The sequence below is a fragment of the Cyprinodon tularosa genome, unplaced genomic scaffold (genome assembly GCF_016077235.1).
Source record: "Cyprinodon tularosa strain WSP-4 unplaced genomic scaffold, ASM1607723v1 ctg82, whole genome shotgun sequence".
NCBI lineage: Eukaryota > Metazoa > Chordata > Actinopteri > Cyprinodontiformes > Cyprinodontidae > Cyprinodon > Cyprinodon tularosa.
In genome coordinates, this window is record NW_024039585.1 from 236,989 (window position 1) to 251,575 (window position 14,587).

Here is a 14,587-nt window from a genome sequence, read left to right on the forward strand (position 1 = left end):
AACAAGCAAGTCATAATTTTTGAGGAGGTCATAATTATAATGTTATCAAGCTTTATAATGTAATAATCCCCACTAGGCATGTATACTCCTCCATAGTTCCATATAGTTTTATGGGATATAGAATTCTGGTGAACAACAGTTTGCAATAAATCTGAAGTGTTTCAAAAAATATTATTCTCAATGCAAAAAAACAATCATTATCATAAAAGCATAGACAGAATGACACATTTAAAGTTTCAGTGAATAGCTATTAGACATCACAGTCATGATTTTTAAATTTTTATTTTATTAAAACTTGCTCTCTATTTATAATATAAGACAATATTCAAGCTAGGCTACTTTTCCTTAACTATCAAACAATAAAAATTAATTCTCGACAAATTAACAATAATATCTGTGTCAAGAATTTGGGGGACATTAGGTGTGTGCATGAATAAAAGTCCATCTTTTTTTGTCAGATTCTGTATATAAAAATGAGATATGTTCCTTACTGCAAGATGTGGCAGCTCTGATAATACTTTGACAAGTGCTGCATCTCAGTCTGAGATCACATTAGAATATTTTCTGCTTATGGACCATGAAGTGTGATATTTACAATGCAGATCAGCAACATTTTGGACAAATGAACATGGTTAGGGTCTCACAACAATAAACATTTAAAGTACAGGGCGATCTCTGGTAGTAGAACAGGAATCTGTCTGTTTTGGCACAGGTATCATCCGACATCCGGGCAGCATTTTCCATTTAGCAACACGTAAACAACAACTTCATTTCTTATGTATGTATGTTTGTGCATGTGCTGTGTATCCTTGTCTTAGGAATGCCAAGCATAATGTCCTTCCCTCTACCGTTTGACCACAGTGGATTTATTGAAAAACAACAGGGAAACTCTTTCAAAATGGAAGGGCATCAGTAGTCATAAGCTGCAAAACAGAAACAGAAGAACGGTTATCAGCATCTGCTATTCTGCCTAAGTTCCAGCAGAAGAGGAGCATGCGATCCACTTCGTTAGGTGATGTAGTTCCAGGGAATGATCGCCATGCAGTCACACCAGAGTGGTCTTACTTTCTATTGTGAGGATGCAGGTACTGGCTGCTGTGCCCCTGCTGTTTACAGCCTTGCACATATACTCCCCCTCGTCCTCCGGGAAGGTCTCCGGCAGGTAAAGGCAGTATGTCTCTCCTCTTTCAATATACTGATAGTCCTCACAGTCCTGGAGCATCTCTCCCTCAAACCACCAGGTGACTTCTGGCTTTGGCTCCCCAGTGATCTTAACAGTGAAACGAACTGGCTCAGAATCCACCACGGACTGGTTTTTGAGGGGCTTTTTGAACCACGGTGCCCCTGACCTCGCATGATCTTCCTCATCTTCATAGGCTGCCGATCCGTTGATGATGCTGCCTTCATCCTCTACATCATCCTCCTTTTTCTGTAAAAGGACAAAAACAGTTATGTTTTCTTGGAGAAATTAAACAAAGCTCAAACTGAACCTTTTACTTATAAGACATGTAAGAATCAGTAGGAGACATTGGTACTTTTTGCAGGGCGGCGTCAATTTCTTGCTGTTCGAACTGCATCCTCTGCAGCTTCTGCTCCTCTATCCTCCTCCGTTCCTCTTCCTCTCTGGCTTTGGCCATTTGTTCAAACCGAGCACGCATGTCCACCTTATGTTTGAACGGTGAGTCCTCAGATCTCACTGGGGTTGTCTCTCTTTCCTCCTCTTCCTCGTCCTAAAAGGCATTGGACTTATTTACAATGTCAAAACAGGATATCTAAACCCATCATGTAAACAGAAACATATTTAAAATTTTTCTATTATCACCGTCTGATATTGAGTCAGGTTAAAATGTTCCCATTTTAGGTCCATTTGAATAACAAATATCAACTTTCTAACCAGTTTTTTTTTATATTTAAATTCATTAGTATTTAGTTAGAATTGCCTTCAAACCAGATGATTTCGTTAAAAAATTTGGGAGTATCCTTTCTCATTAAAGCAAACTGAGAAATCTTGTTATAATAATTTCCCAGAGTTTTGTCCCATTTCTCCTAACAGAACTGGACTCACTGAGTCTAATTTAAAGCTGCCTTGCCCATAAACCATTTCAGTTATGCACACTAATTTTCTACAGGACAGCAGGCCACTCCTAAACATTTAATCTGTGATATTTAAAGCACATTGTAAGGTAAATTATAAATTGTGCTGTCTGATCTATTAGTTAATGAAAATTGAAAATGTTGGATTCATACTTTCATGGTAAAATTCCTAAGAATATTTTGGGTTTCAAAGGATGCTTATAGGTTGTGAGTAATCTATATATATATATATATATATATATATATATATATATATATATATATATATATATATATATATATATATATATATATATATATATATATATATATATATATATAAAGCTTGATTTAGCACTTGAGCTGCTTTACCTCCTGGGCCCTCTCAGCTTCTCTCTGTTTAATTTCATCATCAATGGCCTTCCTCCGCTCTCTTTCCATCTCAATCTTTTTCTGGATCTCCTCCTCCGTCAGCTGCTTGATTTTCTCAAATTTGGACTTGAGGTTTTTGGCCTGAATGGAGCCAGTTTTCTTGAGCTTTGTCAGCTCTTCATATTCTTTGCTTATGACATCCGAGCTTTCATTAATTTCATCCTGCAAAATATTGGCACAATGAATATTTAGGCACAACATCTCTGTCCAAATCCCTTTGAGTAATGTAGACAAATGCACATGAAAATTAAATCCCTGTTTGCTTGTCATAGTCACAAAGATTTAAGTCTAAAATATGTTTAAAAACGTTAGTTGTAGAACTATCAAAAACAAATATAGAGGCCCCACAGGAAAGATCATAATGTTTTAACTTAAATTCAAAGGACATACCTCTCCCATCTCTTTTCTGAGCTGCTCAAATTCCTGTTTTTCCTGTTCGAGTTTCTTTTTGCGTTCCTCAGCTTTCCTTCTCCTCTCAGCCTCCTCTTTTTCTTTAAGGAGCTCCTCAAAGTTGATCTCTAATTTTCTGGGGTGCAGAGCCTCCTGAGAGTCACTCTTTACCATCTCCTCATCATCCTCCAGCACCTGAACAAAGCATAGCATAACATAACAAGCTTCAATCCCATTATGGCCTTTGGCTCAGCATGCTGCCCATTACTGTCCTGCGCAAAAGTTTACATTTTGCTGTTTTTTATTCTCAAATTAACATTTAAGTTAAATGTTAAGCAACCGTTTCATCTCCATATGCAGACTTTTTCTGATCCACAATATGCCTCTTAAAGAAATGATAAACAAAGTGGATATGGTAACTAAAATTCAGAGGGATCACTCTGGCCCATTTGAGTAATTAAAGGAAAATATTGAAAAGGCTGGGAGTTTACACTCCTCCATTGAGGTATGGAAGTCGGAATAATCTGAGGGTTTCAATGATGTGCATGCACTGTTGCTTTTTGGGGGACCAAATGATTATACCAATTATTCCATACATTTCTTGAATATACAGTACCATGCATCACTGGCCCATCAGTTTCTCAGCATGATGCCAAAATTTTCTTCAGTTTTTCAGCTTTACTTCTCATAAACCTTGAAAATTTCAGAGCATTGTTTGAAAGTCTAATCCACAGGGAACAGACTAATTTAAATTAGATCTCCCATTTCTAGTAGAAAATCCAAAATTATGTTCAAGCCTTTTTATTGGTTACACAAATCATTTAAATTCTCTGAAACCTGTTAAGTTACGTTTAACCAAAAGTAATAACTTGGTGTTTACATATTTGATCTTTACATCTGTTTGGATCAGAGAAAATCAACACTAAATGTATCCAGGACTTTGATTACAAATATTTTTCATTCATTTTATGTTATTAATCCAGGACGGAAAACTGTTACAGATGCATGATTAAAACCCCCAAGTCATTATGACTTTAATACTCATGATAAGTGTTTTTAAACTTTTTACCAGAACTATATGAATAAAGAAGCCTGACAGAGCTTGGACATGTTAGCGACCAGCCAAACACACATGCTGGAAAATTTGGCCACTAAGTCAGTGAGGCTCACCATGCTTTTGCGGGCCTCAGCAAAGAGCCTCTTCTCCTCTTCCAGTCTCCTCTTTGCCTCCTCCTCTGCCTTCCTCTGCTCCTCCTCGCGTCTCTGCCGCTCTAGTTCTTCAAAACTGACACATATTTTCCCAGGTTTGCTGCCCTCCAGGTTCAGCAAGGCCATCAGTACTTCATCGTCTTCATCTATGAGCTGAGAAGAATACAGGCCAAACTTTAGGGTCTAAACTTTGACATTGTTTGTGAGGAAAAGTTCACCATTACTACCACCATAGTTTAGATTTTTTTATTTTGTTTGTGGGTTTTATTATGTTGTTTCCAGTTTTGCAGGTGTTTTTTTTTTTTTTAGCCTTATTCCGCTGATGTTTGTTTTGTTTTTTTTCCTGATCTGAAATTGATCATCTATGTATTCTATGTGATTGGATTCTATATAACCTAAATCTGCTACTTAATAGAAGGTATTGCCATAATGTATGTAATTTGTTATGTAAAATTTTATAAATAAAGGCTGAAATGAACAGATTTTATGGTAATAGTGCCAGTTATTAGATCTAACCCAAATAATTCTTTGTCTATTTTCTATTCTATTATCAAAACTAATACTTGGGACTGTTGGCCCAGTGGTTGGAGCAGTGCACTTGTGCTCTAAGAAGGTTGCAAGACCCGGAGCCTGCACTCCGGGTCTCTGAGTAAGACTCTTAACCCCACACTGCTCCCCGGGCGCTGCACAATTTCAGCCCACTCCTCCCCAAAATGATGGATTAAATGCAGAGAGTTAATATCTCGAAGGGCCTCTACCATATTTTATCCACGAGATAGATTGCTAAACACTGCACATAGTTGTATAAATACTTTTCATCCAAAAAGAAATGAATACTGACCATGCTCTTCCTTGCTTCAGCAAAAGCTCTCCTCTCCTCCTCCATGCGTCTCTTTGCCTCCTCCTCTGCTTTCTTGCGCTCCTCTTCAACCCTTTGTCTCTCCAGCTCCTCAAAGCTCAGCCTCAGTTTTCCAGGACGCATCTCTTCTTTGTCGTCATGATCCTCTTCACCGATGTCCTCATCATCTTCCTAATGAGATGTAAATTTCATATATGTTGAAAAGAATTTATCCTTTGAATTTGACTGTTTTTATAACTTTAATTATTGTACATTATAAGGTGTCTCTGTGAGAAGGTTCAGTCCAGGAAGTCATAACTTTATTGAAATTAAAGGCATTTTGTTTACCATTCCTTCCTTGGCCTCCTTAAAAGCCTTCTTCTCTTCTAGCAGGCGTTGCTTGGCTTCTTCCTCAGCTTGCTTCCTCCGCTGCTCCTGACGTTCCTTTTCCAGTTCCTCAAATGTCAGCTTCAGTTTTCCAGGAGTCACTGACAACTTCTCTGAAGGTTTCTCCTCTTCATCCTGGTATAAAGTAATTAGACTTTTAAATCCACCAATATGGAAAAGCTGTAAAACAGTTTTAGAAAGCTTTAAAAATGTACCTGTTGAACAACAGAGCGTCGCTTTGCCTCCCTGAAAGAGCGTCTGTTTTCATCATATCGTCTTTTCTTCTCCTCCTCTACCTTTTTCCTCAGCTCCTCCTCTCTGCTTTTCTCAATGTCCTCAAAGTTCATCTTGATTTTGCCCGGAGGTCTTGATGTCTTTGCTGGAACCACCCGTATCAGGATTGTGTCATCTCCTTCCTGCCAAATAAATAGAGATTGATTTAGTGTATGTGTGTGGAGAGGGGACACTCTGCAGGGCTAATGTAATCATCCACAGTGGGGTCTGTGAAAGGGTGAGGAGTGTGAGTCTAAGATAGCTGAGTCTAAATCTGTCACAGGAGGGGAATCTAGAGCAAATGTAGAGACTGGGTGGTGTGGGAAACAGTTGGTAGGAATCTGCAGTCTACACCTGGCAGCTCTCTTCTACTTCTTTCTGGATCGCAAAGTAACTTAGATCATGATAACCAGCAGGAAAAATATTAAATAAAAGAGGATAAAGTAAAAGTTTTAAAACTTTGTTAAAAAAAATCTGCATTTTTAATCTTGAAATTGGCTGTTGTGAACCATTGAATAAAAATGTGTGAACACATTTTTATTCAATGAAATATATTACATAATTTATACATGGTAACAAAAATACTTTAATGCATGAATCCCAAAAACATTTTTGCTTCTTTAAGCAAAAATAACAGCGCCAAAGACTCTAATACCTGCAGGACAACTGCAGGTTTTAGAGGTTTCCCTGCTCCAGCACAGCTGATTTACGTTGATAGTTCATTAACAGGCTTTTGCTGAACTGCAATCATCAGAATCAGCTGTGCTAAAGCAGGGGAAACCTCTAAAACCTGCAGGACAGCGGCCCTCAAGGACCGACTTTTCGGGATGCGTGCCTAGCTTTAAAGTATGACAACCTACAACACAATACAGTGTTATACAATTCAGTGCCTTCCTATACAATATAATGCTCCACAGTGTGATACAATGCGATACAATACAATACATTGTAATGTGATGTAAAATAGCGCAACAGAAAACAATTTAATATGCTGCAATATGACGCAGTGATATATAATATGATACAGTAAAATATAAGACGATACAATCAATGTGGCAGAATACAAAACAAGACAAAAAGCAAATGGGTTTTGAATTTTTTTTTTTTCTCCAGCAAAACATTATAGTTCTTTGCTTAATTAGGAACCAAAGCAGAGATGCAGGAGGAGGTAGAAATGTACGAGTAGCTGGTGCCCCACTAAATTTGTTTCTGTCTTGGTCACATACAACACAAACCTGGCTCTCTTTAATGAAAGCATTCGTCTAAACCGAAGAGAACAAGTTACACCTCTGCATACAAAAACTTTGCTCAAAAATTTAACATTTCACTTCCTTTGAGGATAAAAGCTGGTGCTGAAACAAGTAATATACTGAAACCAATCTCAAGGTGTAAGATATACAGTAGCTAACCATAAAGTAGGCTGAATCTCTCAAGTATCTCTAAATTAACACGGTCCAGATAAAGATTTCCATCTGTTATTCCTTAAAACTCTTTTAAAGTCATTTACACTTAGCTAAAGCAGAATTAGGGCATGGTGATAGCAGGTAATTTCCTGTAATTACCTATTTGGCAGAAGAGTGCTTACATAATCCTGTCCGAAAACAGTATTAAGCCTTACATTACTCTTTCTGTGTGTTACTACTAAGATTCTTTTAATCAGACCTCAAATCAATTTTTCAAACCTGTGACACATTGCTCACACTGTCAGGCCACAGTCTGGTGTTGTCAACAATGCTGCCGTTGGGTTTCAGACCTATATCTAGACCCTGCCAACTGTTCTCATCTCAAAAGCCACTTAAAATAACTATTCCAAGTGGCAGCTGAGGATTACCTTAATCATTACAGACGAAAGTACTCTATTGCCACCATAAAGGCAGGGCTGAACCACAGACTTCCCTCCTTCTCAACAGCATATGAGACCCTTCACAAGCAGTTAACTCCATGATTACTGACCTCAGCAGCTTTCTGTGCCAATTCCTTCTTGATTTTGAGTTTCTCCATGTGGTCCTGGGCCTCTCTTTTCTTCCTCTCTTCCTCCATCCTCTTCCTCTCTTCTTCTTGTCTCTGTTTTTCCATTTCTGCAAACTTCCCCTTCACACTACCTGGTTTTAATCATGTAGAAAGACACAAGCTTTTAGATTTACGATGTCCCTCTTGTTTTCCCTTTTGAGAGCTTTATTCCTCCAGATATCTTACCTGTGATTTTGGGGACGTAAGACTTCTCCACCTTTTTCGGTTTCACCTCCTCTTCCTCATCACTGGAAGCAAGAAGGTCTTTTATCTGCAGTGGATCAGAGAGTTAGAGAGAGAGTGTTGAGGTTAAGGTTTAGCTGGGATCATCTCCTTTGCCACTCAGGAGCCATACTGGTCCCAGCAAGAACAAGGGCCAAATCCCTGCTAATATCAAGGTCATGTGACCTGTCAGTGGGCCTCTGATTGGCCTGCAGGGTAGCTGCACAGCGAGGGGATGAGCGTTGGTGTCCATGCAAGCCAGCAAGCTCTGGCACAAGAGTCCACAGGAAGGTTGTTGTGTCTGCTTACCACCAGTAATCCACTCACATAACACCATATCACTGTCTTTATTTTACCTCTGCCAGAATAAAAGAAAAGAGCTTTACTCTGAAAATCTTACATTTTCCAATTACTATACCTCACTGTCCAACATTATGACCTCAGCTAGAAATTAAATTCCTTATCATTTACCATGGTATCCTTTTTAACTCTATGCTGCTATTTATTTTAACTTAGGTTTTTTACACTACAACAACTAATTTTGCAATCTATCTCGTGTAAACCCATTTATAAGTTTAATTCCCTTCACATTTTGACTGGAATTATTTTGAATTTGATGTATAATATAATAATTTATCTTATTTATCCAAATCTATCAGCTTCAGGATATTTTATGAATAATTGAAAATGACACACAAAAAGTAAAGACTATCTCAGACTAGGTTGTATATGTTTAAAGCCTATGCAAAAAACTAAAAAAAAAAAAAAAAAAACTAGTGAGAAATTCTAGAGCATACTGTATGTTGGAGTCTTTCCTAAGACACTCAAAGAGAAAACCTGTTATTTTATGGTGTTAAAACGACACAAAAACGTGTTTCTGGAGATAGGCACCAGCACCCTTTTCTACCCCGCTTGGGATAAACATGAGGTAAAATTGATGGATAGATTTTATTACTTTTGCTCTATTAAGTTTAAGTACAGTTCCAATGAACGAGAAATGGATCTTGGGCACAAGGGATGGAAATATATTCTGGCATGAATCATTAAATTTATTAAAATACATTTGGATAAGGAATCGATGAGATTTGAGACGTTGCAACATCTTAACTGTAACAGCACATTTATTATTCTCAGTACAGGTTTCATAATGTTATATTTACATACAGCGCCATTCTCTAAGTCAACCATTCCTTTTCATTCCTGGCCCAGGATTGGGATAACAACTGGATAACAAACTATGTTGCGCTGTTTTGTGATTTATTGCCAAATATGATAAATGCCCCCATCTGACCAACCCTTTTAAAATCTTTCAGAGGGACCTCTCCATCTACTTGTGGGTGTTTTCACAGAGATTATTGTTCAGGACTGGTAGTTTTAAAATGGATGGTTATTTGCTTCTTGCCTGAAGAAATTTGTCTTTTTTTGAAGAAAAATTGAAACTTGATATCTAAGGAATGATGTCATTTTTGCTGCTTTATAAGACAACTTTCTTTTTAGACTAATTTCAACCTTTTTATTGAATTACCTTTGAAAGGAATCTTATTTTGGGTTAATTGTTTCTGTTTTTATTACAATTTATATTATCTCTGAATTTGTAAATCCTTACCTCTTCTCTCATTGTAGCCCATGATGTAGTTTTAACTGTGAGTCAAAAACATCAAGTGTGCCAGAAAGGATTTAGTCCAACAAATACTTTTTTTAAATTAAAACTTTAAGACAGGGGTGGGAAACTCCAGTACCTGAGGGTCGGTATCCTGCAGCTTTAGAGCCACACTTGGTCCAACACACCACAATCAAATGGCTGAGTTCCTCAGTATGTAGCCAGTTCTCCATCATCTTATCACTTGATTCAGGTGTGTTGAAACAAAGGTACATCTAAAAGTTGCTATAAAGGCCCTCAGGAACAATGAGTTAACAGAAATGAATTCAAATAAATAACTTAATTTATAAAAGATTACTGTGGCAGTAAGTTTGTAAGTTTTAGTTTTGTGTAAGTTCATTAATCCAGGTACAAAAACCTTCTGTTTAGTTTATGATTCAGTACTTTAGTGCGCATTGATACGTGATATTACAAATGTTAAATATGAACCAAGACAAAATAAAGGCAAAAGATCATAAAACGTAAATTGTTAATAAATGTGATCTTGAGTCTAAAACCAGCTGGACTGCAGCCCTCTGGATTAAAGACTAGATTCTCATTGAAACTGGAAGCTTCTTCACCTCCATCATGCCCCATCATGCCGTGCAGATCACAAACAGAAGTTAGTGGCGTTTCTCTCTTTCAACCTGCTGCTTCCTGCGATTCCACTCCCTCTCCTTGACATATTGATCCTTCCTCTTCTGCTGTTCGTCCCTGTTCCTCTGACGGCTGCGCTCCTCTCTGGCTCTCTGCATGGCCTCAAATTTGCTTGACACATCTCCTTTTTCTTTGTTTAGCTTTGGCACGTAGCTCTTGGCCACTGGCTTTCTGGACCGCAGCTTCTGTTTTTACAGTAAAAGAAATGATAAAACAAGTTTAAGTAATAAATATGGAGTTTAATGACCGGATAGTGTCCATCTCTGTTGCTTTACCTCTCTTTTAAAAGCCAGATCTGACATGTTCTCCACTTCATTTGTTTCCTGTAGTTGATCTTTGTTGTCGGAGACACCATTTACAGCCTCATTTTCCTCACTTTGCTGGCTCTCCATACCGTTTGATTGTGTTTCCTTTGCCTCCTGATTTGTTTTGTCTTTCACCTCGTGAGTTTTTATGGTTTTGTTCTGGAGTGTCTTCTCACTTCTCTCATCAGCATCGCTGACCATCTCCTCATTGTCTTCCTCTCCCATTTTCTCTTCCAAGTCTTCCTCTGTGCTCATGCTGTGCCCGCTGTCGTTTACATCATCTTTAGCATCATGAGCATCGACAGCTGTAACCTGCGCCACCTCAGTCATGTTTGTGCCACAATGACAAGTTGACAAACAGGGTTTGCTTTGATATAAGCTGGAATTAGAAAGGAGAGTTAGCCATAATCAAGTTAAATAGATACGTATTGTAACACCTCAAATGCATGGTACAAATGTTTTCCTAAAATAAATACTGTTTCTCTGTTTTATTTTGTTTCATAAAACATTATCCAAGAATAATCCACTTTTTTGTGTCAGTATTTCTTAACAGATAATGAGTCATTAACTATACATACTCTTTTATTGTTTTTATAGCAAATATTCCCTGCTCAGGCATCCCTGTCCATTTAGTGGTTTAGAACTGCTACCATTAACTGTACATGCTTTTTGTTTTACTTTTCATAGAAAGTGCTTCTGGTTCAGTACTTCTATGTTTCATCAATGCCATAGGCGCAACTGCTGTCACATTGTTTTAATTAGCCATAGAAAGTACACTTGTTCAAGATATAAAATTTAGTTAATCTATTTTTTTTTATCTAAACAATACCAGCTTATGACAAACAATAACACAGGTTATGTCAAAAACAATATTTTGTCTTTGTTTGTTTCTATTGTACTTGTTAAGTTTTCCTGTCTGCTTTCTCCTTTCATTTCCCACTGGTTTGACAGGCTGAGTCAGGTTCTGCTGAGGGGTTTCTTGCTCAGGATAAAGAATGGAAAGTCAGTGACTCCATGGAAGCAGATGGGCTTCCAAAGATAAAAAAGTTTTACCATTTTGCAATGAACTGTATTTTAAGTTTTCCTCTATAATAATAATTCTAAATCTGACCATGATTGGATTGTAATGATTGTAATGAATTATTGTAGATTGATCAGTTGTAGTTTGAACCATATACAATTATTATTAGTTGCTACATTTAAAATGTTGTCTCTTAAAGTGCTTTGGGATACCATTTGTAGTGATGTTTTTTCTTATCTAAAGAAACGGAATCGAACATTTGCTTATAATAATCACACTTATCAAAAACTGGAAATTGATTCCTGCTGCTTGTGTTGGTTGCCGCTAATAATAATATCCATTTCTGTCTCAGTCGTAGTCTACTTTTTTAGTATTGAGTATTCCTTGTAAAATTCCCTTTTGTTGCTGCATCTTTGTATCATAGTTTAATGTTTAATCTTTCATACAAATTACCTATAGAACATCTATATTGTAACTTGATTCTAGTTAGTTTATGTATTTTTTTTTTTAATACCATAAACTTCAAATCTGTGTTTAAGGCAAAGATAACTGTTTGCTCCTCTTTCTGTTGAGTAAAAGTGTGATGAGGGGCTGCTGACCCCTATTTATAGCCCACTTATGCACCCGGAACATGTGATCATGGCTATTTCTGATGAGTGATAGGCAGTTGGAGAGAGATCAAGTTGGCACCCACATGTCGCCTAAAAGACCCTCCACCAAATGGCCGGGCTCTGTGCGAGACGACCGACTGAACAAGGGGGACTGTTAGTCATCCCATGGTAAAACTGCTGCTCTTTATCAGCCTCCACAAATACCTTTTCTATTCAGATCTGATGATCTTAGTGTGACACAATGCTGCTTATCAGAAACTGCACCCTTTTAGTTTGTATTAACTCATCCAGCAGTCTGAGGCAGGAATACTCTAAGCCAACAATGTTTTCAAAATCCACTTCCAAAGATTCCTAAGTAAAGACACCATATTTAAAGTGGAAACTAAAGTTACTCAATCTAGATGCACATGCAGAGACTATTGTTGTCTGAAGTCCCATGAAAGACGTCCTTTTGAAAGGTTTTGTTTTGAATCTTGTAAAAAATCATAAAACAGGGAAAACAGGAGACATATCCATAACTATATTTTTGAAAAGCCTGATTGGATTAATTGCATTGTTATTATGTCAATATCATGGAATCTGTCTGTCTGAACAGATGAATACCAGAAGCTTGATAAGCATGGGATATCACCTGTCATTTTTTTGTAAAGCATGCTATGACAACATGCCATCTGGAGCTTCAATTTACCTAATTATTATTACATAATATATACAGTCCACTTCCTAATTAGAATTAAGTCTACATATGTAATTATAGAAACAAAGAAATAAGCTTATCTCCAAATGATTTAATAAACAATAAAAGCTCTTTAAGGTCTTTGTAGTAATGCAGCACTAACAAAAAGAAATTCTGCTTACTGAAAATGTTTCGTTTCAGCAGGTGCTGTCCTATTTTTGTACACAGCTGGCACAAGAATTCATGACAGAAATAAATGAGTTTGACACATGTGAAACAGAGAGAGATTAAAGCAGTATACCTTATATAGTTTATAGCTTTCTGTGGGCCTAACAGTAAATCCGTGAGGGGAAAAAAGAAAAAAGTGTGATTCACTAAAGAAGCAGCTCAAACACTCATGAGAAGATTTTTCTAGTAATTTTTTACCATAAATTTGAAAATGTGAATATTTTGTTTACTCTGGTTCCATTCTCATATGTTTGGAAAAGACAAATCCATCCAGTTCTATATGTAACAAATAAATCATTACATGAAAATAGATAAAAGACTAATGCCCACTTTATGGGCAACTGTATTTTTTAATTATAAAACAAAAAAAGAATATTACCTTCTTGTGCTGTAGTCCTCAAGTCTTGATTTAAAAAATCCGTTTTGTAAATGAAAACTCAAAGCGGTAAAAGAGTGTTGAGACTTTCAGTGAGGAGTGACCACTGTCTGCTCAGACCCTGCTGGCTGCTGGTTGGGGGTCAGGAAGGCGTTTCCATAAAAGTACCGTTACTTTCTGCCGGATAACCAGCGCGCCTGTCGCACATTCAGCTGTTGCCCAGCCAGCATGTCTGCACGCAAATGCAGCAGCACTACACAGGCCTGCGTTGGTCATTTGTCACAGCTGTGTAAATGGGAAACTGTTCTTTCCATTCATCTTGTTAGATGTTATCATTTGCAGGGCTTTATTCAGTTCCAGTTTATCAGCACTTTTGCTTTTTGAAGCTACACATCAACAGAAGCATCATTTTTTCTATGAAAAGCTGAAAAACATGGGATGCATTTATATTCACCCTCCTTTACTCTGATACCATTATATTCGCCCAGTGCAACCATTTTCAGAAGTCACTTAGTGGTTGTCTACATTTCACCTCAGTTTAATGTTGCATTCAATCTGTGTTAGAAGTCAAAGTTAGAAATGATGTTACACTCAAGTTGAGTTTTTTTTATGTCAGAAAACAGAAAACTACATTACTTTAGTAAAAGTATTGATACTCATGGTTAATTTTTAAATAATTACAAGAACAAGCTGTTGAACCAAAAATCTACTCAACTTAAAAAATACTGACTTTTGAAGATGCTTAGGTATTCAAAAGTACAAATTACACTTTGCAATTTCAGTACATTGCTGTTTAATTTTCAGAGTAATTTTACTGAATCTCGTAACTTTCAGAAACCACCTGATGTACAGTATTGACGTGTAAAACCACTCTGCTACAAATTCTACACCACTGGTCAAAAAAAACTTCAGCATAAAAATAACAAACAAAAAATAAAGTTAGCTATTTCAATTATGATTTTTTAATTAAAACACACCATAAAGAAAACAGGAGTGTCTAGATTCTCCCCTCAAATTCACTACGAAATAGAGGTTTCATGTTAAGTCTATTACCAAAAAAAACAACAACTCTACTCTGAGAACTCATCCCACTAAACAACTTGGCCACATGAAAACAACTAACGCCGTACTAACATTTGTAAACTTCAAATAATACTGAAGCACTTAACTTTTCACATTTGTAAGGGCTGTTATCTTGCATGTTTTAGCTCTTTCCCTGGGGGGGGGGGGTTGCTACCTC

General features: G+C 37.1%; 1 protein-coding gene across 2 annotated transcripts; it reads right to left on the bottom strand.

Annotated features, from left to right (window-relative positions):
- Positions 1–263: 263 nt before the first annotated feature.
- Positions 264–13,541, bottom strand: nexn (nexilin (F actin binding protein)). Of its 2 annotated transcripts, XM_038272158.1 has the most exons (13): positions 13,351–13,541; positions 10,406–10,814; positions 10,121–10,315; positions 7,799–7,883; positions 7,556–7,704; positions 5,545–5,745; positions 5,291–5,464; positions 4,946–5,134; positions 4,066–4,257; positions 2,896–3,090; positions 2,446–2,667; positions 1,536–1,730; positions 1,031–1,429 (listed from the first exon to the last, which is right to left on the bottom strand). In XM_038272158.1, exons 2-13 carry the CDS (start codon positions 10,763–10,765, stop codon positions 1,046–1,048), a joined length of 2,541 nt encoding a protein of 846 aa, XP_038128086.1. In that variant the 5' UTR covers positions 10,766–10,814; positions 13,351–13,541; the 3' UTR covers positions 1,031–1,045. The 2 variants fall into 2 exon arrangements, with proteins under 2 accessions (XP_038128085.1, XP_038128086.1); XM_038272157.1 differs by lacking the exons at positions 10,406–10,814; positions 13,351–13,541 and adding an exon at positions 264–923 and having other exon boundaries at positions 1,066–1,429; positions 10,121–10,335.
- Between the last annotated feature and the right edge of the window lie 1,046 nt (positions 13,542–14,587).